The 26,305-nt window shown below is 46.0% G+C and overlaps 1 protein-coding gene across 3 annotated transcripts in view; it reads left to right on the top strand.

The window, feature by feature from the left end:
- The window catches only part of kif9 (kinesin family member 9), a 200,068-nt gene that overhangs the window by 3,692 nt on the left and 170,071 nt on the right, over positions 1 to 26,305 (top strand). For all 3 annotated transcript variants that reach the window (XM_038808918.1, XM_038808916.1, XM_038808917.1), the window contains exons 2-5: positions 5,366 to 5,467; positions 9,487 to 9,652; positions 12,818 to 12,924; positions 22,614 to 22,838. In XM_038808918.1, coding sequence (XP_038664846.1) covers positions 5,366 to 5,467; positions 9,487 to 9,652; positions 12,818 to 12,924; positions 22,614 to 22,838 — 600 coding nt within the window. The remainder of the gene's footprint in view (positions 1 to 5,365; positions 5,468 to 9,486; positions 9,653 to 12,817; positions 12,925 to 22,613; positions 22,839 to 26,305) is intronic.

The following is a 26,305-nucleotide window of genomic DNA, read 5'->3' on the forward strand; positions in this document are numbered from 1 at the left end:
TCGCAATCAGCCTCGAAGAACTATTAACAGACTTTGACAAATATTTTAATCTTAAATTGGAGGAGAGTGCAGAGCAAAACTGATAAAATTGTTGAACTTCAATCTATCCTGAAGATTATGATGGATGTGTAGTATGGAAGAGAAAATCCAGACTTTGAAAGTATCAAGGATGTGAGCTTTGACAAAGAGTCATCGGACTCAAAACGTTAGCTCTTTTCACTCCCTACAGATGCTGCCAGACTTGCTGAGATTTTCCAGCATTTTCTCTTTCGTTTCAGATTCCAGCATCCACAGTAATTTGCTTTTATCCAAGGATATGAACATATTGGACAACATGCAGAAGAGTTTTCCAAGAATGGTTCCAGCGATGAGAAACTTAGGATAGACTGGAGAAGTTGGGACTGTTTTCCTTGACGGGCAGAAGGCTAAGAGGAAATTTGTTAAAGTTGTTCAAAATCATGAGGGGCTGGGCAGAGTAGACGAGGAGAAACTTGCCACTCGTAAAAGAGTCGAGAATGAGAGGGCACAAGTTTAAAGTGATTGGCAAAAGAAGCAAATGTGATGCGAGAAGAATCTTTTTCACACAGCGAGTGGTTTGGGTCTGAAATGCACTGCCTGGAAGTGTAGTGGAGGTAGGTTCAGGCGAGGCATTCATGAGGGCATTAGATGATGATCTGAATAGAAACAATCTGCAGGGGTACTGGAAAAAGGCAGGAGAATGGCTCATTTGGTGAGCTGGTGCAGCTGTGTTAGACTGAATGGCCTCCTTCCGCATTAACAAATTAACTGAAAGAGTCTAAACTGCAATGAGACAAGAAACATTTAAAAAATAACTGAATGCCCAAGTGAGGTTGGTCAAACTTATGTAAGAGTTTCACAGGTATCTCTGAAACAAAGACAATTCACCTTACCAGAATAACTACGGAGCAGAATTCTTCATTCAGGCCTCAGAAAACCCTCAATGATCAGTCCAGCCAGCCATCCAGCAGGTAATCACAAAAGCCTGTAGTGGAAGAGGTGAAAGAGAGCAATCAGCAGTCCGAGAAGCCTCTACTTGCAGCCCCAACAATGGTACAGCAGGTCAACATTGCAACCAATGTGCGTACGCAGCAACTTCCAGCCAACATGCCAAAGCCACAAGAGATGCTGGAATCTAGTAGCAGCAGTCCATGACCAACAATGAAAAACCACTCCACCTTATTGCCATCACAGGAACGCTCTTCTACAGACACAGAGGACATCGCGATGACCCACATAATGATAGAAAAATAAAAACCAAGGATATGGACACAACGTTTGTCCACCCCACAAGAAACGAGTTAGAGTAGCAGAAACTGTCAATCAATTTAACAACCAAACAAACTAAATGCAGTTCAACAGGAAGGAACAGAAGAAAAGAATGAAAGCATACCAAGATGGCAGCTTAATCTCCAGACCAACAGGAAGAACCAGCAACAACAGAGCCTTCCACTCCTCTGACAGAACATGCAAATGAATACGGAAAGATTAAAAGACCTCCAAACCGCCTGAACCTTAAATTCAAGAACTGGAAGGGGGGAAATTGGGTAGTAATAATGTAGTACGTGATGATTGATTGATTCCGAGGCTACTGAAGGAGGTCAGGGAGGAGATAGCAGATGCTCTGAAGATGATTTTCTAATCTTCACGCGACACAGAGGACGTACCGGAAGACTAGAGAAATTCAAATGTGGTACCATTGTTTAATGAAGGATCGAAGGAAATGCCGGACAATTATAGGCCAGTTATTCTTACGTCAGTGATGGGCAAATTAGTAGAATCAATCCTGAGCGATAGGATTCACTGTCACATAGAAAGGCATGGACTAGTCAGGGATAGTCAGCATGGATTTGTTAAAGGAAGGTCTTGCCTCACAAATTTGATTGAATTCTTTGAGAAAGTGACGAGGAGTTGATAAAGGTAGTGCAGTGGGTGTAATGTACATGGATTTTAGAGAGGCGTTTGACAAATTTCCACATGGCAAATTGGTCAAGAAAGTGAAAGCCCATGGGATTCAGGGCAATGTGATGAACTGGATAAAAAGTTGGCTTAGCGACAGGAAACAAAGGTTAATGGTCAATGGCTGCCCTTGCAATTAGAAAGTTGTTTCAAGTGGTGTTCCAGAGGGCTCGGTGTTGGGACCCTTACTGTTTGGATGTGAATATGAGGTGCATGATTGGGAAGTTTGCAGATGGCACAAAGATTGGCCAAATGGTGGCCAGTTTAGAGGATAGCTATAAATATCCAGAATGATATGGATGGATTGGTGGAGTAGGCCATAAGGTGGCAGATGGAATTTAACACTGAGAAGTGTGAAGTCATGTATTTAGGTAGGTCAAACAGTTGTAGGGAGTACACAATAAATGGAATAGATGAAGTGAGAGACCTTGGTATACAGGTGCACAGGTCCCTAAAGGATAATGGTAGAATTGTATAAAACACTGGTGCGGCCACAACTGGAATGTTGTGTGCATTTCTGGACATCATATAACAGGAAGGGCCTTATTGCTCTGGAGAGAGTGCAGAGGAGGTTTACAAGAATGTTGCCAGGGCTAGTAAAGTGTTGCTACGAGGAGAGATTGGATAGGTTGGGGTTATTTTCCTTGGAACAGAGATGGCTGAGGGGTGAATTAATTGAGATGTACAACATTATGAGGGGAAGAGATAGGATGGATTTCCTTGGTGGAGAATTCTAGAACCAGGAAACATAGGGTGGGATTCTCTGCTTGCCGAAGCTGATTTCATAATCGGTGTTTGGGTGGAAATCCCTTTTAACGACCGAATTAGGGGCGGCGTCTGTTCAGGGGGGCAAGTCAGGTCAGCACGTGGCCAGTGCCATGTTGTACGGTGAGAACACGCAGGTCTTCATCTTGCTCATGCGCGGCCATGGACCCGGCAATTCTCAGGCAGTTTATTTCACGGAGGCCGTGTGATTTATGTGGCACGGTTGCTAGCCCCTCACTGGTGGAGGGTCGGTGCTGGGGCCTCGCCGATTTGTTCATCGTAGAACTAAACACTTCCTCCGACATAGCCTCAAAATTGGAGAATCTAGCCCATCGATTCAAGATAAGTGGCAGAAGGTGTAGAGGGGACATGAGGAAATTTTGTTTACACAGAGGGCGATTGGAGTCTAGAATTCGTTGCCCGAGTTGGTGGTGGAGGCAAAGACTCCAAACTCTTATAAAAGGTACCTGGATCTGCACCTTAAGTGCTCGAAACGACAGAGCTATGGACCGGGATCAGGAAGGTGGGATTAGAAAGGGCAACTGAGTGTCCTAAGGCTGGCATGGGTAAGATGGACCGAATGGCCTCTTTTCTATGATGTAGTAACAACAATGTAAATTTATAGGATTGACAACAATGCGAGATATGAAGTAAAGTAATCCAACTCTAAATACATTAGATAACGAATTGGAGCAGGTGTAGTGTGAGGATTTGGCGCATATCGGGTTAATGTGGGACTGAGTACAGAACCCCAAGCAAAGTGATTAAGAATGGCGCATGATACAGAACAGGAGAAAGTGTGGTGTTGAGCAGAGACATGTATAGACCTAAGCATGGAAACAGTTCCTAGCTAGTATCCTTTGCTTTACTTGTGCAAATAGTTCTCAGAGTCAATAAAGATTTACAGTTAATCAAAAGAATACTATGGAAACTAAAGATCTATAACCAGCACCCCATAACAGATCCCAGTGTGCTTTCAATGGTTGAAGACTGATCATTACAGTCTGAGATTACACAGAAACAATTTCAGTATTATCTACTGTTGAGAAGTGCAGACATGATAGTAAAGCAGAGAAGGAACTTGTACTTAAATAGTGACCCAGAACTTGCCAATGGGTGTAATCAGTGATGTAATATAGGAAGTGCAGCAACAAATTTACACACAGCAAGGCCCCACAAACATCAATGATCATCTGAATTTGTTTTAATGATGTTGGTTGAGGGATAAATCATAGAATCCCTAAGTGCAGAAAGAGGCCATTCAGCCCATTGAGTCTGCCCTGATCCTCTGAAAGAGCATCCTACCTAGGCCCATGCACTTACCCTATCCCCGTAACCCCACCTAACCTTTTTTTAGACACTAGGGGATAACTTTATCATGGCCAATCCACCTAACCTGCACATCTTTGGACTGTGGGAGGAAACCGGAGCACCCGGAAGAAACCCACAAAACCCAGGGAGAATGTGCAAGATCCACACAGTCCCCCAAGGCTGAAATTCAACCTGTTCTCTGATGCTATGAGGCAGCAGTTCTAACCACTGTGCCACCATGCTGCCCTGAATGTTAAGCAGGACCTAAGCCCTGCCTTATTTATCTTTGAATGGTGATATGGGATCCTTTATGTCTACCTCAGGAGGCATGTAACGTCTCACCTGAAAGGCATCATCTCTAACTGTACCGCTCGCTCAGGACTGAACTGAAATGCTGCAATTTGTAGCTCCTATCTCTGGAATGGAGCTTGAACTCACAACCTTCTGACTCTGAGTTCCACCATTGAAACAAGGTTCACTACTCCTGAATCATTTAGACTATGTCCTCTTGTCCTAGTTTTTTCAATCCGCAAAAATAGTTTTTCTCTATCTGCCCTACTTGTTTTGTTTAATATTTTGACAACTTTGATCAAGTCATCCCTTAATTCTCTAAATTAAGCGAGAACAACCCTTTTTATATAATCTCTCATAATTTAAGTCTTGGAGTAATTTTGGTAAACATATGCTCCTTTCAAAGACGGTAGGCTGGATTCTCCGCCCCGCTACATTTCTGTTTCACCCCGCCGGCAAGATGCTCCACTACGCCGGCTGGCCAATGGGATTTCCCATTGTGGGGCAGCCCCACGCCGTCAGGAAACCCCCAGGCTGCCGGCAAAATGGAGCATCCTGCCGGTGGAGAATCCAGCCCAGTATATCCTTCCAAAGGTGCGGCTCCCAGAATTGCTTAACATACTCGAGGTAAGATCTAACCAGAGCTTTATATAGCTGAAGCATGACTTCCGCCCTCTATATTCCTGTTCTCTAGATGTAAGGGCCACTATTTGATCAGGCTTTTTGATTATTTTCTGTACCTGTTTATGGCATTTTCATAATCTGTGTACCTATATACAGATCAAGTATATTTGGATCACCGCTGCTTTTACTTTTCCCTACATTTTATCCTTTTTAGGTCCAAAATGGATGATCTCATATTTGCCCATTCACTTAATCTCTTTGTAATTTTATGCTTCCATCTACCCTGCTTACTGTGCTGCTTATCTTGGTGTCACCTTCAAATTTGATTATATCCCGTCGTTTATAAAAATGATCATCCAACAATTTATGTTCTAACTATTCTTTATTGCACTTTCAGTTGAAAATGGGCAGCAAAGGTAGTGGTGTGAAGGTGTTTGTGAGACTCAGGACAACAGCTAATTTTGCAGTGGATATGATTGATCTTTTACCTGACAATCAGGTAAGAAAGAGCATTCCAGAAGAGCATTTTGTGCATTTTATTTAAATTGAGAAATCGCGCTGAAGAGTCAAGCAGTGTAGTATCTAACAACTCCAAATGGAAGCTAAACATTCAGTCATTATAATCACCTCTCACTCTTCCGTAGTCAAATGATTTGTCAAAAAAATCTAGCCACATTTGCAATTTGAGGAGAATTAACTACTATGAAATTAGCAGATGTAACAGCCTCTATTAAATCAATAGCTTGTTACTTCATTGTTCATGGGTCACTGCGTCTTGTGTCTGTTCACTAAACACTTGGTTAGGGATCTCACTGGATTCGCCTGCTGAAGAATTAATCAAATACAGACCTCAAGGTACTGATTAACTGTTCTTTGTATTTCTTATTCAAATCCTCTCTTTCTGAGAACAGATATATGCAATCTTTAAATCCTCAAGGATACAATTTGTCTTTTAATAACAAATGGATTGAACAGTTTATGCCTATACTCCCTAGAGTTTAGAAGAATGAAGGGAGATGTAATTGAGGTATACAAGATGCTAAAAGGTATGGATAAAGTAGACTTGGAGCTGATGCTTCCGCATGTGGGACATTCTAAAATGAGAGGTTATAATCTTAGAATAAGAGGTAGCAAATTTAAAAAAGATTTGAGGGACAACTATTTCTCCCAAAGGGTTGTGAATCTGTGGAATTCACTACCCCAGGGTGTGGTGGATGCTTGGACAGTGAGTAAACTTAAGGGGGAGTTAGACAGATTTTTAATTGGTTTTGGGTTGAAGGTTTATGGAGAACGGGCAGGACTGTGGAGTTGAGGTCAGGATGGGATCAGCCATGATCACATTGAGGGTGTTTAGGCTCCTCTTCGTCCGAAGTGCTATATCTTTTTTTATATATATTTAGAGTACCCAATTAGTTTTTTACAATTAAGGGGCAATTTACTGTGGCCAATCTACCTAAACTGCATATCTTTGGGTTGTGGGGTGAAACCCACGCAGACACGGAGAGAATGTGCAAACTCTGTACGGACAGTGACCCGGGGCCGGGATCAAACATGGGTCTTCAGCGCCATAGGCAGCAATATTAACCACTGCAGCACAGCGCCTTCGAACCAAGTGCTATATCATCTAACTGCTTCTTGAAAACACACAATGTTTTTGCCTTAACTACCTTCTGTGGTAACGAATTCCACAGGCTCACCACTCTCTGGGTGAAGAAATGTCTCCTCATCTCAGTCCTAGATAGTCTACTTGTTATCCTCAGACTGTGACCCCTGATTCTAGACAGCCCCACCTTCGGGAACATCTTTTTTGCATCTACCCTATCTAGTCCTGTTAGAATCTTAAAGGTTTCTATGAGATCCCTGAACTCTAGCGAATACAACTCTAACCGACTCCATCTCTCCTCCTACATCAGTCCCGCCATCCCAGGAACCAGTCTGGTAAACCTTCGCTGCACACCCTCTATAGCAAAAACATCCTTCCTTAGAAGGAGACCAAAACTGCACAAAATATTTCAGGTGTGGCCTCACCAAGGCCCTTTTTAATTGCAGCAAGACATCCCTGCTCCTGTACTCGAATCCTCTCGCAATGAAGGCCAGAATACAATTTGCCTTCTTTACCGCCTGCTGTACCTGCATGTTTACCATGAGTGACTGGTGTACAAGGACCTTGCTTTTATCCAAATTATACCGCATCTGCCATTCATTTACCCACTCACTTAACTTGTCCAAATCACACTGAAGGATCTCTGAATCCTCCTCACAGCTCACCCGCCCACCCAACTTTTATCATCGGTAAAATTGGAGATATTATATGAACCTTCTGTATTTTGGTTTGTCACTAGTCAGGGACTCGCATGATATTTTGATGCCTTGAGCTCATCTACAGAGTGTTTATTCTGTTCCCCTCATAGAGTTTCCAGTTGCAACTGAGTTCCAAATAGCTTTGGGAGTCTGATGTTGGGCATACAAACAACATTTCCTGACCTAATTGAGCTGGTTTTGAGTGATTAGCTGGACATGTTGGCTTGGGAGCGAACACCTCTGTTTGACCACCATTTTTGCCACCATATTTTGAGGATCTTGCAAAAGCATCAAAGGTGATACTTCTCTAATGCTTTGAAGTACCTGCTTATGGTTGTACAAGTGTCCAATGTAAATAAGGGTCTAGGGATCATTGCTGCCCATTAAACCATGAACTTAGACTCAGGCTTGAGAACCTAGTCCTCACATACTCTCTTTTTCAGTCAGCTGAAAGCTGAGCTGGCATATTGGAGACATCATCTCTGTTTGCCTTCCTCAAGCAGAGGATCCCAAGGTATAGAAAAATGACATTTTCCAGGATTTCACCATTTGTCTAATCAATGTATTGTGCTGTGGGATCTGTTTGGAAGAAGACCTTGGTTTCGCGAGTGTTTAGTGAAATGTCCATTTTCTCCGCAAATACGGAGAATCGTAAAGGCTGCCGTGGGACAGGCCGTGACCCACGGCAGCCTTCACGCCCACTTCTGGGGCCGATTCTCCCCCCCGGGCGGGGCTAGGAGCACGGCCCCGTGCGTTACGGCGGCGCGGCCTTGACGACGGTCGTCAAGGCCGCACGCCAAGCGTCACGTCGGCTGAAGCGGCCGATGACGTCAGCCGCGCATGCGCAGGTTGGACAACGCCAACCCGCGCATGCGCGGTTGGTGTCTTTTCCTTCAGCCGCCCCGCAAGACGTGGCGGCTTGATCTTGCCGGGCGGCGGAGGGGAAAGTGTGCGTCCGTTTTGGACGCAGGCCCGACGATCGGTGGGCACCGATCGCAGGCCTGTCCCCTCCGGAGCACAGTCGCGGTGCTCCCGTCCCAATCGGGCCCCTGGATGCCCCAAACCTGCATCCGGCGCTCGTTTCGCAAATGCAGCGACCAGGTGTGGTTGCTGCCGTGTTCAAACGGGCGTGAAGGCCCGGCCGCGCAGCCCATCGGCCTCGGAGAATCACCGCTCGTCGTAAAAAATGGCGAGCGGCGATTCGTGGCGTGGGTCGGGCGTGGGGGGGGGGGAGAATAGCGGGAGGGCGTGAAAAATGTCAGGAGGCCCTCCCGCTATTCTCCCACCTGGCGTGGGGGGCGGAGAATCGCGCCCTATGACTTTCTGCCCCCACTGGCAACAGCTCTATTAAATAAGTCACTCAAAGCTGCCTTATGCTTCAGTCTGCCACTGCAATTGGAGAGATGGTCCGCCAGCCTTCATTAGAACCAATGCAAGGCAAACTGCTTCTTTGTTCCAAAAGTGCTTTGTATTCGCTGCTCACAATGTGGCCTGCTCTACATTGGGAAGACCAAATGCAAATTGGGTGACCACTTTACATAACATTTCCATTCAGTCTGCAAGTTGGGCCGTGAATTTCTGGTTGCCTGTCATTTTAATCCCCCACCTTTCTCTCACGCTAACCCCTCTGTCTGTGGCCTCCTATGGTGTTTCAATGAAGCTCAATGGAGGTTCAAGGAACAACACTGCATTCTTTCAATTAGAAATTTTACAGTCCAGACTCAACATAAGAGTTCTTCAATTTCAGACTATAGCCTCTATCCCCATTATGTTCCCTTTGCAGGTTTTGATTTCAACTGCTTTTTGTCTTGTTTTTGCTTTTGAACAACAGCTGTTTATCATTCTATCATTCATACATGCATCTTTTGTTTAAATTAATTGCTCCATTACCATGCCCTTTGACCTTGCACCAACACCTTTTGTTATTTCAGTTCTTATGTAGTACCCTATTGCAGACTTTCCTTGTGTTTTTTCCCCCCCATACGCCCCCTTTCACTAGCTTAAAGCCTATTGCATTCTAAATTTTCCCAGTTCTGGTCATCGACCTAAAATGTTAACTCTGCTTCTCTCTCCATAGATGCTGTCTGACTTGCTGAGTATTTCTAGAAATTCCGGTTAAGGTTTCAGCTTCTTGTTAATATGAATTATTAGTATAAACTATAGCTTGAATATATTTTTCAAATTTAATCAGATAAATTAATTTTAATCTAATTGCAGACGATACATGTTCACACCAGACCAGACCAGCGTAAGGATGTGGTCAACAATCAACACAGCGATTGGTCATTCAAAGTAGATGGAATTCTCCACAATTCTCCACAGGATATCGTGTACAATACCATCGCAAAGAATGCGGTCTCGAGCACATTAAATGGCTTCAGCAGTACGTAGATTAAATCCTGTGATTGGGATTAAATTGAGGAATCTCAGCTATGGGCGTTCACTGAGAATAAGACGAGTATTCATATTCTCAGAAGGGATTCAGCCTGTTGCTGATGATATTGAAAGTGTAAACTGGTTTCAAAGGTGTGAACATTGAAGTAAAATTGCAGTTAGCAATGCAAATTTTAAAAATTTGATCATAAGGTTACCTGGCACAGCCAGCATGCGTTATCCTTGAGAAAGTGCTAGTGCACTGCGTTCTTGAACTGCTGCAGTCTGTTTGCTGCAGGTGTTCTCAGTTAGGTCAGGGGTTCCAGGGTATTGACCTGCCAAATATGAAGGAACAGTGATATTTAACAGTTTCCCCAGTGAGGCCTCGACCAGTGCCGTTTAGTACTGGTCCACACAAATGTGGACCAAGCATAATGGCACCTTGGGGGACTCCCAGGCCCTTGGAGACACCTGGGTGGTCAGGCATCAGGCACCCTGGCACTCCCGCTGGCACCCAGGCATCCTGACATTGTCAGCCTGGCACTGTGGCACTGCCAGGATGCCTGGGTGGCACTGTCAGACTGGCAGGAACGCTGCCAGGGTGCCAGGCTGGCAGCGCCAAAGTGCCAGGTAGCCAGTGTGAGGGGTTGGGCCAGGGTGCCTTGCTCTTGAGGAGTGGGCATGAGGACCCCAGATGAGGTACGTTTGGTGAAGTGGGGGGTCCAGAATCTGCAGTGGGGTCGCTGAAGGGTGTCAAAAAGATTGGGGCTGCCTTTAAAAATTGTGCCCCAGGGCGTTCCTCACGGAGGCCAAAAAAACGCAAAGTGACGTCGACTAACAGGGCGTTTCACGGTGCTACAGCCACTGAGAAACACCCTGTTAAACGTGCCCATAGGTGAATTCTGTTTTTTTTCCCATTGAATTGTGCCCCATGTATCTGTCACCCTTGTCTTTTGAAATGATAGATGACACAGATTTGGATGTTCTGTTGAAGAAGGTTTGTTGAGTTACTGGTGTATATGGGTACAGAATGTTGCATTTTGCATTGGTGGTGGAGCAAGTGAATGTTGAAGTGGTGGATAGGATGGCAAGCAAGCTAACTGCTTCTCCTGGAACTGTACACTTCCAGGCAAATGCAGGGTATTCCATCATACTCCTGATTGGGCCATGTACATGGTGGATAGGATATATGGGCGAAGAAGATGAATTAATCGCCGCAGAATTCCCAGCCTCTAATCCATCCCTTTTAACTAGAGTACTCTTGTAATTCATCCACTTGCTCTCCTGATGAACTCTGACTGCAACCTCCCCCAACTAGGTTGACGCTGAGGAATTTAGCAATGGTAATCCCATTGAAAGTTTTTTTTTAATTTTTAGAGTACCCAATTATTTTTTTCCAATTAAGGGGCAATTTAGCATGGCCAATCCACCTAACCTGCACATCTTTGGGTTGTGGGGGTGAAACCCACGCAGACATGGGGAGAATGTGTAAACTCCACACGGACAGTGACCCAGGGCCGGGATTCAGACTCAGGGTCGGGAATCGAATCCAGGTCCTCAGCGCCGCAGTCCCAGTTCTATCCACTGCACAATGTAGGACGAATGTAGGGATGCTGCCCATCCCATTGAAAGTTAAGGGAAGACGGTTAGACACTCTTTCTAATTGCAGATGATCATTACTTTGCACTTGTGTGACATAAATATTACACGCCCTTTATCAGTTCAAACCTGAATGTTGCCCAGGTCTCACTGCACATAGCCATGAAAATGTTCATCATCTGAGGAACTGTGAATGGAACTAACAATGTGATATCATTAGTAAATGGGTTCACACATCTGACCTTATGATGAGGGAAGGTCTATGAAGATAGTTAGGCCTAGGACATTGTCCTGAGAAACTCTTGCAGTGATTTACTGGGACTGAGATGATTGACCTCCAACAACCTCAGCCATCTTCATATATTGACATGGCTCCAAATAGTGGAGGGTTCCCCTCCCTCCCTGCCCAATTTCCAGTGACTTCAACTTTACTCGGGTTTCATGATGCCATCCAGGGCCAAGCGCTATCTAAATGTCAAGGGAAATCACTCTCACCTCACCTATCTGCTAAATCCTTATTTGAACTAGTAATATAATGAGGTCCGGATTGAATAGTGCTGGCAGGACCCAAACTGACTATCAATGATAATAATAATAATTATTATTCTGATAATAATAATTAATATAATTAATAAAATGAGTGGGTATTTGGAGAGCAGTGCCACTGTTAGCACTGTCAATGATACTTTCCATCACTTTGTTGATGATTGAGTGTGGATTGATGAGGCTGAAGTTGGCTGGCTTGAATTTGTCCTTTTTGTGGACAGGACATACTTGTGGTGTGAGTGGGGAGTGCTTTGTCCTTACTGAATTGCTGATGGCCTGTTTGCATCTTCCTGGCATTTTCTGCTTTTAATTTCAGGGGTCTGCATCATTACCATATAAGGGTGGAATGGTAACACAGTGGTTGGCACTGTTACTTCACAGCAACAGGGTCCCAGGTTCAATTTCCACTTGGGTCACTGTCTGTGCGCAGTCTGCACGTTCTCCCCATGTCTATGTGCATTTCCTCCAGTTTTCTCCCACATGTCTCGAAAGACCTGTTTGTTAGGTGAATTGGACACTGAATTGTCCCTGTGTATACCCGAACAGGCGCCGGAGTGTGGCGACTAGGGGATTTTCACAGTAACCTCATTGCAGTGTTAATGTAAGTCTACTTGTGATAGAAATAAAGATTTTTATTATTAAGGATTGATTTCTTTCACAAATGTGACACATTTTCAATAGATTCAGAAGACTCGCTATGTGTTTCCAGCATTTTCCATTCATTTTTATTTGTACTGAGAATGTTCTATGTTCAAGCTTTAGTGCTCAAAGCATAGTTACAGAACAGAAAGAGGCCATTCAGTCCATCATTTCTGTGCTGGCTCTTGTACAAAAGGCACAATTGAAGCTGCCTCCACCACAATCAGTTCAAAATGGAATACTATTTAATTCCTCAATGTTCACTTCCCTCACCTTGATGACCACACAAAAGAAAACAGCCTCCTTGCCTTGACCAAATAAATCTGGGAGTAAGAGCCAGGAAAACAAATATGCTGTATAAATGACAGACTATTTTTCATGTTGTCTGTAGGTACAATATTGTGTTATGGACAAACCGGAGCAGGAAAAACTTACACAATAACTGGAGCCACAGAGAAGTATGACTACCGTGGTATCATTCCCAGGGCAATCCAGCAGGTACTGATTTGCAATGATCGAATTACAATCACTGGTTCTTTGAGATTTCTTCTCCTGTTCACCCTGAGCTTCCAGATATGCTGTGCTACATGTGATCCTTCGTCCTACATTGTGATACATTAATCAAGACTAATAGGAACATGGGGCTTAGGCACAGGTGGAGGCCGTTCAGCATAGTAGCATAGTGGTTAGCACAATTGCTTCACAGCTCCAGGGTCCCAGATTCGATTCCTGGTTTGGGTCACTGTCTGCGGAGTCTTCACGTTCTCCCCGTGTGTGCGTGGGTTTCCTCTGGGTGCTCCGGTTTCCTCCCACACTCCAAAAATGTGCAGGTTAGGTGGATTGGGCATGCTAAATTGCCCTTAGTGTCCAAAATTGCCCTTAGTGTTGGGTGGCGTTACTGGGTTATGGGGATGGGGCTTCCAAGAGCCGGTGCAGATTTGATGGGCCGAATGGCCTCCTTCTGCACTGAAAATTCTATGATTCTATGATCTTGAGCCTGCTCTGCCATTCAATATGATGATGGCCGATCTGGTTGTGGTCTGAACTCCACTTTTCTGTCTGCTCCATTACTCTCTTGTCTATAAAAAATCTGTCTAATTCTGCCTTGAATAAATTCAATGACCCACTCTACTGTTTTCTGGGGAAGAGAATTCCTCATACTAATGATTGTCTTAGAAAAAAAGTATCCTAAAATCTGGAAGACTCTTAAACTCTATTCCCCTGCTTCTACACTCCCCCACAAATGGGAACATCCTCCCAGTATCAATCCTGTCAAGTATCAAAATGGTCATTACAAATGGTGCAAAGAACGAACTACCAATATTGTAATGTTACCTCAGTACTGCACTGAAACGACAATCTAGATTTATTTGCTCAAGTGCTGGAGTGGAACTATAATCCACAGCCTTTTGATTAATTTAGGAAGAGGAAGTGGTGAAATGGAAGGGAGTGAGAGCAAACAAAGACTAAGGCATTAGATCAGTGAGGTGAGAGGAATGCTTCTGTTCCTTACTGCACAAATGGATTTCTCTCAATGTGGATAAACCGTGGTCAACCACTTTGTTCAATTTGACTCATCTGCTTTTTACAACTTGGCATTATGCAAATTTTATCCCTGAGACTTGAGGACACAACCTTGGCTAGCGCTTCAATGTAGTAATGATGAGGTGTTGCACCACGGCAGACGGTGGAATTTAACCTCAATAAGACATCTGGAATTAAGGGCGCAATTTTCCGGAAATTTTCTAAGTGTGGTAGCAAGCGGGAATTGTCCCGAGCTTCCCGAGCCCAGCGAGGCTGGCAAAGCTATTCAATGTTAATTGGTCCATTTTACGAAACCTCTTGGGCTTCTTGCCGCAAATTAAGGCTCACCAGCTGATTCGCCGAAACTGCGCTCGCTGGCCCCTCGCTAGCAAGGTCGAGCAGCACTTAAGCGGCACTTGCTCAGCCAACCCCAGCCAGCTCGCAACAGTGGCACTGAGGAGACCGGCCCCAAGATTCAGCGACGCTGACCTGGGGAGGCTGTTAGACGCTGTGGAGGCCAGAGGGGATGTCCTGTTCCCCCGAGGATCCCGGACAGTGAGCCACAAGGCAGCCAATGCTGTCCTAAGGTGAACCCCAGAGCCCTGAGGGACCAGACAGGAGGAGGGGGAGGCCGGGTGCCAGGCCGGACCCGTTCCATGGATTATTACGGAGTGGCGATGGTGGGCACCAGCTCCCCCCGGGTTCCACCCCGATGGTGAGGTCGTGTCTCGCAGCCAACACATGGGACAGGGCGGTGCGACTGTGCATGTGCTGCCGACAAGTGAGCTAGGGCCCCAGGGCCCCAGAGGATGCCTGCCGGGGCATCAAAGGCAAGGTAAGCAGATGGCTACCTCCATCTCTGATGTGCATCCTGGGGAAACGCCAAGATGTAGTGGTAGATCTAGGAGGGCCAAGCATGTCAAGGACCACTGAGGGCACCGGGAGGGGAGGGAGGGGGTGGGGGGTAAGTAGGGAGTGAGGAGGAGCGGTGGGGGTTGGGGGGGGGGGGGGGGCGGCACCACCGGGAGTGGGGTTTGTACAATGCATTAAACACCTTTTTGCAAATCCATTATGATGCATCTGTCACTTCCTTCTGCAGTGCGGGCTGACCCCAGGCCCATCTCCCCAGCTCACCCCCTCCCCAGTGGCAGCCCCCCCTTGCAGAGGGTCCCCCACACCTCACTGAGCACTGGGGTGGCAAGCCCAGCACACCGGGCTCTTTGCCTGTGAGAAAAGATGGCTACTCACCTCCTCGGCTCCCCACAGAAACCCTTCCGGCAGGTTCATGTTTTTCAAAAGGAATTCGATTTGATACCAGTGTGAGCATTTGCTGGGGAGGCTGTTGAATGACGGGAGACCGTTGGATATGGGATTGCTCTCGTTAATTGTATGGAAATGGGGCTTAAGTGGTGATAATTGGTTTCTCCCCACGCTATGGCGTGATCCCGATTTTGCCTATGGGAGCGGCTGGTCGCAACGCAAACTGTTTGGCGCCTGGGCGGATCTTGTTTTTGGCCTCTCCCTCTATTCACCGGCATGAGTGAGAGCACGAGGCCGGAGAATCGCGTCCTAAAATTCTAATGATGTCCAATGACCATGAAATCATTGTTGATTGTTGTAATTACCCAACTATTTGACGAATGTCTTTCGGGAAAGAAACCTGCCATCCTTATCTGGGACTGGTCTACATGTGACTCCAGACCCACAAAAATCTAGCTGACTCTTAAATGCTGTTGGAAATGGCTCAGTTGTATTCAACCACTACAAAGAAAACAAAAGGGAAAGAAGCCGGACAGGCCCCCTGGCATCGACCCAGGCACCGACATTAGCAAACCCAGCCTTGTCGACTCTACGTTCAGGGGCTTGTGCTAAAGTTGGGAGAACTGTCTCACAGAGTAGTCAAGCGGCAGCCTGACATAGTCACACTGACAGAATCATACTTTACAGTCGATGTCCCAGTCACCACCATCATCATTCCTGGATATATCCTGTGCCACCAGCAGGACAGACCAAGCAGATGGTGACGGCACAATGGTATACAGTCTCATGGCACCAGCTCAAATGTGGGCAAGGATACCTCCTGCTGATTAATATCAATATCAGTATCAATCGCTTATTGTCACACGTAGGCTTCAATGAAGTTACTGTGAAAAGCCCCTAGTCGCCACATTCCGGCGCCTGTTCGGGGAGGCTGGAACGGGAATTGAACCCGCGCTGCTGGTCTTGTTCTGCATTACAAGTCAGCTGTCTTAGCCCATTGTGCTAAACCTGCCCCTATACCCCCCTCCCTCAGCTGATGAATCAGTGTTCATCCATGTTGAACAGCATGTGGGGGAAGCACTGATGGTGGCATTGGTGCAGAATGTACTCTGGGTGGACAACTTTAGTATCCATCATCAAGAATGGCTCCAAATACCACCACAGACTGAGCTGGCTGTGTCTTAAAGGACATAGATGGTAGACTGGACCTGCAGCAGGGAATCAACAAGGAGGAAAAATATACTTGGCCTCTTAGTCATCACCCTGTTTACCACAGATCCATATGTCCATGACAGTATCGGTAGGAGTGACCACTGTAGAGCCCTTATGGAGACAAAGTCCTGTCTTTACATTCAGGATGCCCTCAGGGCAGCACGGTGGCACAGTGGTTAGCATTGCTGCCTCACGACGCAAAGTTCCCAGGTTCAATCCCGGCTCTGGGTCACTGACCATGTGGAGTTTGCACATCCTCCCCATGTTTGAGTGGGTTTCGCCCCACAACCCAAAGATGTGCAGGGTAGGTGGATTGGCCACACTAAATTGCCCCTTAATTGGAAAAAATGAATTGGTTACTCTAAATTTCTTTTTTTAAATCTCTAAAAAAAAAGAGGATGCCCTCTACCATGTTTTGTGGCACTACTACTGTGGTAAATGGGATAGACTTTGAATAGATCTAGCAACTCAAGGAGATCTAGCAATCTCAAGTGGTGGGAAGGATCATCAACATCACTATCATGCAGAACTTACTCAGTAATAACCTGCTCTTGGATGCTCAGTTTGGGTTCTGAAGAATAAGGTTATGCTGGAACTCTATAAAATGTTGGTTAGGCCAGTGTATTGTGTGCAATCCTGGAACTCACATTATAGGAGGGATGTGATGGCACTGGTAAGTGTGAAGAGGAGATTTGCCAGGATGTTCTCTGGTTTCAGTTTTAGTTATGAAATGAGATTGAATAGACTGAGGTTGTTTTCCTCAGAGCAGAGGAGACAGAAGTGGGACATGATTAAGATGTATAAAATTATGAGGGACCTCCAACCACTATCATCTTCCTTCGTGCCAGGTATAATTCCAACCAGCGGATAGTTTTCCCCCTGATTCCCATTGACTCCAGTTTAGCTCGGGCTCCTTGATGCCATACTCAGTCAAATGCTGCCTTGATATCAAGGGCAATCACTCTCACCTCACCTCTGGCATTCAGCTCTTTTGGCCATGTTTGAACCAAGGCTATAATGAGGGCAGGAGCTGAGTGACCCTGGCGGAACCCAAACTGAGCATCCACGAGCAGGTTACTGCCGAGTAAGTGCCGCTTGATAGCACTGTTTATGACTCCTTCCATCACTTTGCTGATGACGGAGAGTAGACTGATAGGGCAGTAATTGGCTGGGTTGGATTTGTCCTGGTTCATGTGTACACCTAGGCAATTTTACACATTGCCGGGTAGGTGCCAGAGTGGTAGCTGTACTGGAACAGCTTGGCTAGGGGTGCATCAAATTCTGGAGCACAAGTCTTCAGTTCTATTGTCAGAATATTGCCAGGACAAATAGCCTTTTTCAGTATCCAGTGCCTTCAGCCGTTTCTTGATGTCATGTGGAGTGAATCTTATTGTCTGAAGATTGATATCTGTGATGCTGGAGATCTCTGGGGGAGACTGAGATGGATCAACCACTCGGCACTTCTGGCTGAAGATTGCTGTGAATGCCTCAGCCTTGTCCTTTGCACATATGTGCTGGGCTCCTCCATCATTGAGGATGGGGATATTTGTGGAGTCTCCTCCTCCAGTGAGTTGTTTACTTGTCCCCCATCATTCAAGGCTGGATGTGGCAGGACTGGAGACCTTAGATCTGATGCGCTGGTTGGAAAATCGCTTAGCTCTGTCTATTATTTGCTGCTTATGCTGTTTGGCACACAAGTAGTCCTGTGTTGTAACTTCACCAGGTTGACACCTCATTTTCAGTATGCCTGGTGTTGCTCCTGGCATGTTCTCCTGCACTCTTCATTGAACCAGGGTTGATCCTCTGGCTTGATGGTAATGGTAGAGTGGGGGAAGATGACGGGCCATGAGATTACAGATTGTGGTTGTATACAATTCTACTGCTGCTGATGGCCCAGAGTGCCTCATGGATGCCCAGTCTTGAGTTGCTAGATCTGTTCAAAGTCTGTCCCATTTAGCATGGTTGCAGTGCCACACAACACAATGGAGAGTATCCTCAATGTGAAAATGGGACTTTGACTCCAAAATGGTAACTCCTACCGATACTGTCATGAACAGATGCATCTGCAGCAGGCAGGTTGGTGAGGGTGAGGTCAAGTACGTTTTTCCCTCTTGTTAGTTTCCTCACCACCTGCCGCAGTCCCAGTCCAGCAGTTATGTCCTTTAGGACCTGGCAAGCTTGCTCATGGGCAGCAAAGTAGCATAGTGGTTAGCACAATTGCTTCACAGCTCCAGGGTCCCGATTCCCGGCTTGGGTCACTGTCTGTGCGGAGTTTGCATGTTCTCCTCGTGTGTGCGTGGATTTCCTCCGGGTGCTCCGGTTTCCTCCCACAGTCCAAAGATGTGCAGGTTAGGTGGATTGGCCAGGCTAAATTGCCCTTAGTGTCCAAAATTGCCATTAGTGTTGGATAGGGTTGCTGGATTGTGGGGATAGGGTGGGGATGTGGGCTTGGGTAGGGTGCTCTTTACAAGAGCCGGTGCAGACTCGATGGTCCGAATGGCCTCCTTCTGCACTGTAAATTCTATGATTCTGTGGTTGTACTACCGAGCCACTCTTAGTGATGAACATTGAAGTCCCTCACCCAGAGTATATTCAGCGCCCTTGCCACCCTCAGTACTTCCTCCAAGTGGTGTTCAACATGGAGGAGTAATGATTTATCAGCTGATAGTGGCCGTTACGTGGCAATCGGCAAGTTTCCTTGGCCATGTTTAACCTGAAGCCATGAGACTTCATTGGGTCCAGAGTCGATGCTGAGGACGCCCAGGGCAACACCCTCCCGACTGTATACCACTGTGTGTCTCCTCTGTTTGATCTGTCCTATCGATGAGACAGGATATACCTAGGAATGGTGATAGTGCTGTCTGGGATATTGTCTGTAATGATTCTATGGTATGATTCTGTGAGTATGACTATGTCAGGCTGTTGCTTCACTAGTCTGCGAGACAGCTCTCCCATCTTTGGCACAAGACCCTAGATGTTAGTAAAGAGGACTTTGCAGGGTCGACAGGGCTGGGTTGGCCGTTGTTGTTTCCGGTGCATGGTGGTCTGGTTTCATTTCTTTTTGTGTTTTTGCAGCGGTTGTATACAAATGAGTAGCTTGCTAGGTCATTTCAGAGGGCATTTCAGAGTCAATCATATTGCTGTGGGCCTGGAGTCACATGTGGCCAGACCAAGTAAGGCTAGTAGATTTTTATCCCTAAAGAACATTAGTGAACCAGATGGGTTTTTACGACAATCGACAATGGTTTCACGATCATCATTAGACTTTTAATTCCTGCCGTGATCGGGTCCCCAGATCATTATCCTGGGTCTCTAGATTACTAATCCAGTGACAATACCAGTACGCCGCCGCCTCCCCTATACACCAGTGAACCTAAAGTCGGTAGTAGAGGAGTTGCTAGAGTCCATTTTTAAGGATTTCATAGCACAGCATTTGGAAAGCAGTGGGGTAATCAGACAAAGTCAGCATGGATTCACAAAAGGGAAATCATGCTTGACAAATCTACTAGAATTCTTTGAAGATGTAACTAGTAGAGTTGATCAGGGCAAAGCTGTGGGTGTGGTTTATTTAGACTTTCAGAAAGCTTTCAACAAGATCTGACATAGCAGATTACTATGCAAAGTTAAAGCACATGGGATTGTGGGGCATGCTTTGAAATGGATAGAAAGCTGGTTAGCAGACAGGAATCAAAAAGTTGGAATAAATGGGTCTTTTTCCATTTGGCAGGCAGTGACTAGTGGGATACCTCAGGGATCTGTGCTAGGACCCCAATTGTTCACATTATATATTAATGATTTGGATTAGGGAACAAAATGTATTATCTCCAAATTTGCAGGTGATGCAAAGTTAGGTGGGAGGGTGAGTTCTGAGGAGGATGCAGAGATGCTTCAGTGGGTTTTGGTCAGGCTGAATGAGTGGGCATATGCATGGCAGATACAGTATAATGAGAATAATTGTGAGGTTATCTGCTTCAATGGCAAAAATAGGAAAACAGATTATTATTTGATTGAGTGTAAATTGAGAGAGGTGGATACTCATTGAGACCTTGGTGTCCTCATGCATCAGTCGTTGAAAATAAGCGTGCAGGTACAGCAGGCAGTAAAGAAGGCAAATGGTATGTTGGCCTTCATAGTGAGAGGATTTGAAAATAGGAATAGAGATGTTTTGTTGCATTGGTGATGCCGCACCTGGAGTATTGTCTGCAGTTCTGGAGTACTTATCTGAGGAAGGATGCTCTTGCTTTGGAGGGAGTGCAGCGAAGGTTTATCAGGCTGATTCCTGGGATGGCGGGACTGTCATATGAGAAGAGACTAAATTGGTTAGGATTATGTTCATTAAAGTTTAGAAGAATGAGTGGGGATCTCACAGAATCTTACAACTTTCTAACAGGATTAGACCAGGTACATTTAGAAAGAATGCTCCCGATGGTGAAGAATGCTCCCGACAGAACTAGGGGTCATGAGGATAAGGGGTAAACCTTTTAGGACTGAGGGGAGGAGAAATTTCTTCACGCAGAGAATGGTGAATCTGTGGAATTCACTACCACAGAAAATGGTTGAGGTGAAAACGTTGTGTAATTTCAAGAATTAAAAATGCAATGAAATGAAAATCGCTTCATTTAGGCTTCAAATGAACTTACTGTGAAAAGCCCCTAGTCTTCATATTCCGGCGCCTGTTCGGAGAGGCTGGTACGGGAATTGAACCTGTGCTGTTGGCCTTGTTCTGCTTTACAAGCCAGTTGTTTACATACTGTACTAAACCAGAAAGAGTTAGATATAGTTCTTGAGGATAAAGAGAGCAAGGAATATGGGGAAAGGCTGGACCAGGGTATTAAACTTCTTAATAAAAATAATCTTTATTGTCACAATTAAGCTAACATTAACACTGCAATGACTTACTGTGAAAAGCCCCTCATCGCCACATTTCGGCGCCTGTTCGGGTACACAGGGGGACAATGCAGAATGTCCAAATTACCTAACAGCACATCTTTCTGGACTTGTGGGAGGAAATCGGAGACCCCGGAGGAAGCCCATTCAGACACAAGCAGAACGTGCAGAATCGAACCTGGGACCCTGGGGCTGTGAAGCAGCAGTGTTAACCAATATGCTACCGTGCCGCCCATTGATAATAAATCATGATCATAATGAATGGCGGAGCAGGCGTGAATGGTCAAACCTACACCACATGGAGTGCAGTGGCTCAAGAAGGCAGCTCACCATTACCTTCTCAATGGAGATTAGGGATGGGCATTAAATGCTGGACCAGCCAGCGACTGATCCAGCAAATGAATAAACCCTGTTAATGAATAAAAAGGATTGGAGCCGCTGTCTTTCAATTGAGACATTAAATGGAGGCTTCACCTTGTCTTCGGGTGGATGTAAAGGATCCTGTGACACAATTTGAAGAAAAGCAATGGTGTTCTTCAGTGGTGTTGTCCTGCTCAACATGCATCCTTCAATCACTAAAACAGATATTTGGTAAGAATTTCATTGCTGTTTGATGAACATTGTTGTCATGTTTACCTACATTATAACAGTGAATGCACGTGAAAAGCACTTGATTGGACCTGAAGCCTTTTGGAATGTCCTGAGGTCACGAAAGGTGCAATGTCAATGTGCACATTTTCTTTCTTGCTTTCTTTCTCTTTCAACAAATTGAATGAAAACAATTAAACCTGTAAGTTTAAGTACTGCGAAATGCAACAGGTAACCCATCTGATTTAGCCTTTCCATGTGTTACCTTAGGGCATATTTAAAGAGGTTGAAGAAGTACAGGTACAAGAGACATGGAGATCAGTTCAGATCACAAGGGGAATACTTTAGTTTCAGAGGGTATGGGAGTGACTACAGCTCGACTGTTCCTGACTTGTAAATTGTTCATGTCATAACCTGGGATTAAGCAGTCATGGGACACGAATGAAACCTTAAGCAGATCATGGGATACCTATGAGGCTGGGGGATTGATATTTATTATGGGGAAATACACACTCCCCCACTGAGGCGCAGTGCGCTCCCTTCTGCATCCTGTATAAAACCGGCGGGCCATGAACTGTGAACTGTCTCCTCCGGTAGTGTAACTGCTCTGTACTTTTGTTCTATTGCATTAATCCTTTTGCCTTTAACTCAACCTGTTCAGCTCGGTGCGGCCTCCTTTTCGGAACTTCTAATAGTTTGATTGTTCTTTTCCACAGATTTTTAAAGAGGTGGAGGAACAGGCAGACCTTGCCCTCACCATATATGTCTCCTATTTGGAGATCTACAATGAGACTTTCTTTGACCTTTTGTCTACCCTGCCTATGAGTCAGGGCTCTGATGGCCATATGACAGTAGTGGAGGACAGCCATGGCGTGCAAATCCGAGGGCTTTCTATCCATCGGGTCAGCACTGAAGAAGATGCTCTCAATTATCTGTTTGAGGTACGTGAGAAAGCTCAAGAGAGGTGGGAGCGGCATCAAGGATTTGTGTGGGGGGGGGGGGGGGGGGGGGGATAATGTTCCATGTAAACAGCCGCAACCACTCCTCAAGCTCCAAGTTCCCAAGCGAGCTGCTCAGAATTCAGTCCCTTTAAGTTGGTGCACATGCTTATAAAATTTAAAGGGGCCTAAACCAATCGCCTGTGTACTCCAAGAGAAAAGGATTTGTTGAAGGTTGGGGGAATGGACTTTTTAAAATTACACATTCTCTATATCTGGCAAGGTCAGCATTTATTGCCTGTGTGATGGATTTTCATGAAAGGTTATCAACCTGGAAGGTTAACTCTGTTTCATAAATGCTTCCATGATTCGCTGTGCACTTCCAGCATTTTCTGTTCTGTCATATTTGCAGCATTCTCAGTATTATGCTTGTGTTTTCGAACAGTTAATCTGTGTTTGGTGGCATTAGTTCAGTATTTACTGGGGCACCAGGAGAACTCCCTGCTGTTCTTGAAAGAGTGTCAAGAGAACAATAACACAGATTGGAACCAACAGATGGGACCTTGGTTTAACATCTTACCCAAAGGAACTCATGATTATATAACTGGCAGAAGAGAATGAGGTTTTATCACACTTGATGTGGTTCTGTCAGATCTGTGTTCTATTGTTACGATATTCATTCAACCTAGGAATTAGCTCAAGTGGTAGAGCGCTCACTTCACTTGTGAGAGGTAGTGGGACTGATGCATACATTCTCCACTTTGATTTGGGGGCCGGTGTAACTCAGTTGACTGGACGCTGGTTTGTGATGTAGAGCAAGGCCCATAGCGCGGGTTCAATTCAATACCAGCTGAGGTAGTCATGGAAGTCCTGCCTTCGCAGCCTTGCCCCTCTCCTGAGGTGTGGTTAACCTCAGGTTATATCACCACCAGTCACCATCAGTCTATGGTCATCTGGGACTATGCGGACTTTACATTTACTTTTATTATTCATTAAAAAATAAGAATGAATTGCAATGAGAATAAATAGCCCATGCTGCCACATTTACTACTGCACTGGAATCACATTTATCAGCTACATGGCGAGTAGGAAGAAATACATTCAAACTTCTGCATTTTGAGTCTAATGCACAATTATTTCTAACTTTTGGAACTATTTCATTATTCCTTCACCAACACTGGGTCAAAATCCTGAAACCCCCTATAAAGCATTGTGGGTGTACCTGCAGCGGTTCAATTAGGGTTAGGCAATAAATGCTGGCCTAGCTACATTCTGGAACAAATAAATTAAGAAAACATAACATCGAGTAACCTATTATTGGAGCAATTGATCAATTCACGTCTGCAACCCTTGAATTTGAGGCAACGAGGATGGCAGACGCGATTCTCCGTCAGCCGACGAAGAATCGATTTTGACTTTGAAATTGTGGCGGGTGCCGGGTTCACGTCAAATCACAATTCTCCAGCGGTGGGCGGGGGGGGGGGGGGGGGGGGGGGGGGAGAGGTGTGGGATGGGGGGGGGGGCGTGGAGGTGCTAATTCTTTTTTAAAAAATATTTTTATTGAAGCATTTGCTAAATTTTTATAATAACAAACAAAACAATAATAACATAAACATCAACAAGGTAAACTAGACATTTCCCACCCAACCCCTCTGTACATCCCTTAACCATATTGCACCTACCTGCACCCTCCTCCCCCCTTCAGAATGCTGCTTCTGCTGACATATTAATTTTCCCCGAGAAAGTCGCCGAACGGCTGCCACCTCCGAGAGAACCCCAGCATTGAACCTCTCAAGGCAAACTTTATTTTCTCCAGCTTGAGAAACCCAGCCATGTCACTGACCCAAGTCTCCACACTCGGGGGCTTCGAGTCCCTCCACATTTAAAGGATCCGTCTCCGGGCTACCAGTGAGGCAAAGGCCAAAACGCGGCTTCTTTCACTCCCTGAATTCCTGAGATGATGATTCTTGACGGCAAGGTTCACTTGTGCTTTCAAAAATCATGACCAAGAGAGAGGGGGCATAGAAAGTGTCCAACATCGCCATACAGTGCTGACAGTTGTGCCGCTAGCCAGGAGGCTTCTGCCAGGGCCAGGGGGAGTAGCAGGGGCTGGCCGGTGGGGTTGTGGTGGACGAGCATGGAACACCATTGCCGCAGCCATGCAGCTGCAAATGCAGTTGACTGCCCACTGCAAACTTAGTGTCATGGGTCGTATGGGTGCCGCCCCCCCCCCCCCCCCCCCCCCCCCCAGGCCATCCTTCAAGTACCCTCTGGCCCTAGCTGTCCCATCAATGGGATGGGAACATTCCAGCACAACCAGTGCCATCTTGTTGACTGGGAAGTATGTGTGTGTGGGGAGTGGAGTGCTAATATGTGGCTGCAGTTTGTCAGCCTTTCAAGTGCCAATCCAACCCCGGTGAATCCGACACCATTTTCCATTTGAATTGATTGTGTTCCATGTGGCGACAGTGCCTGCCCCTCTATGGTTGGTGAATTGGTCCAGGTACGGCCCCAGATTTGCTGTCGTAGAACTCTGCTAATCCTGCCCTGGTGTCAACACTTAGTGTCAGGAACGGATAATCCAACTGGGTTTGATTTCGTGAATGAAGAACCATAGGGCTGGATTCCCTGGTCGCCTACGCCAAAATCGCTTTTGATGAATGGCCGGAGAATCCAAGTTTCCAACGAAATCAGGGGCGGCCCCCTCCAAAGTGGCGCGCCATGTATCAATGGCCTCAGGACATTGCCTAAGGCCCGCCCTCGATGCTCCGCCCCCAATCGGCCGAGTTTCCGATGGAGTGCGTCTCTCATGGTCTCACCCATTGGGAACTCGGCGTGGTGGCTGCGGACTCAGTCCAACGCTGCCACAGTCGGAGGAGGGCTGATCCACTGCAGGCCACCACCGTCCGCATGTGCAGCCACGGACCCGGCGATAGGTGGTTAGAATCACGCCATCGAGAACTCGGCCGGTTGGGAGTGGAGGATCGTGGGCGGGCCTCTAGCAATGGGCCCCCCAGCCGTGCGGAGTGCGAATACGCCAATTCTCAGGTCCCGGAGAATCGCCGGACTGGCGCCGGGCCTGATTTTGGCGTGAAAATGGATTCTCCGCCCCCATGCCAAACGCGATTTTGCCACGGGGCTGCGGAGCATCCAGCCCCATGTCTCCCCTCATCTACACCACCAAGCACAGATTTAAGTAGACATTCATCTCATTGTTGTTCATGAAGTCTTGCTGTGCCATTGGGTTGGCTCCATTGCCTCCAAACAAAAGTGACTACACTTCATTGGTCGTTGGTTGTGAATTACTTTTTAAGATCTTCGGGCGTGAAAGAACTGAACCTTGCATTTGATATTTTTATTCACCATCGTCATCAGCTCCTGTTCTAATGAAAAGAAAGGTTTTAGCAGAACAGAGCAGAGAAAATTCAGGAAAGAATAAGTACAGGTGGTAAATTTATGGCAGATTTTGA

Source organism: Scyliorhinus canicula, chromosome 10 (genome assembly GCF_902713615.1).
Source record: "Scyliorhinus canicula chromosome 10, sScyCan1.1, whole genome shotgun sequence".
Classification (NCBI taxonomy): domain Eukaryota; kingdom Metazoa; phylum Chordata; class Chondrichthyes; order Carcharhiniformes; family Scyliorhinidae; genus Scyliorhinus; species Scyliorhinus canicula.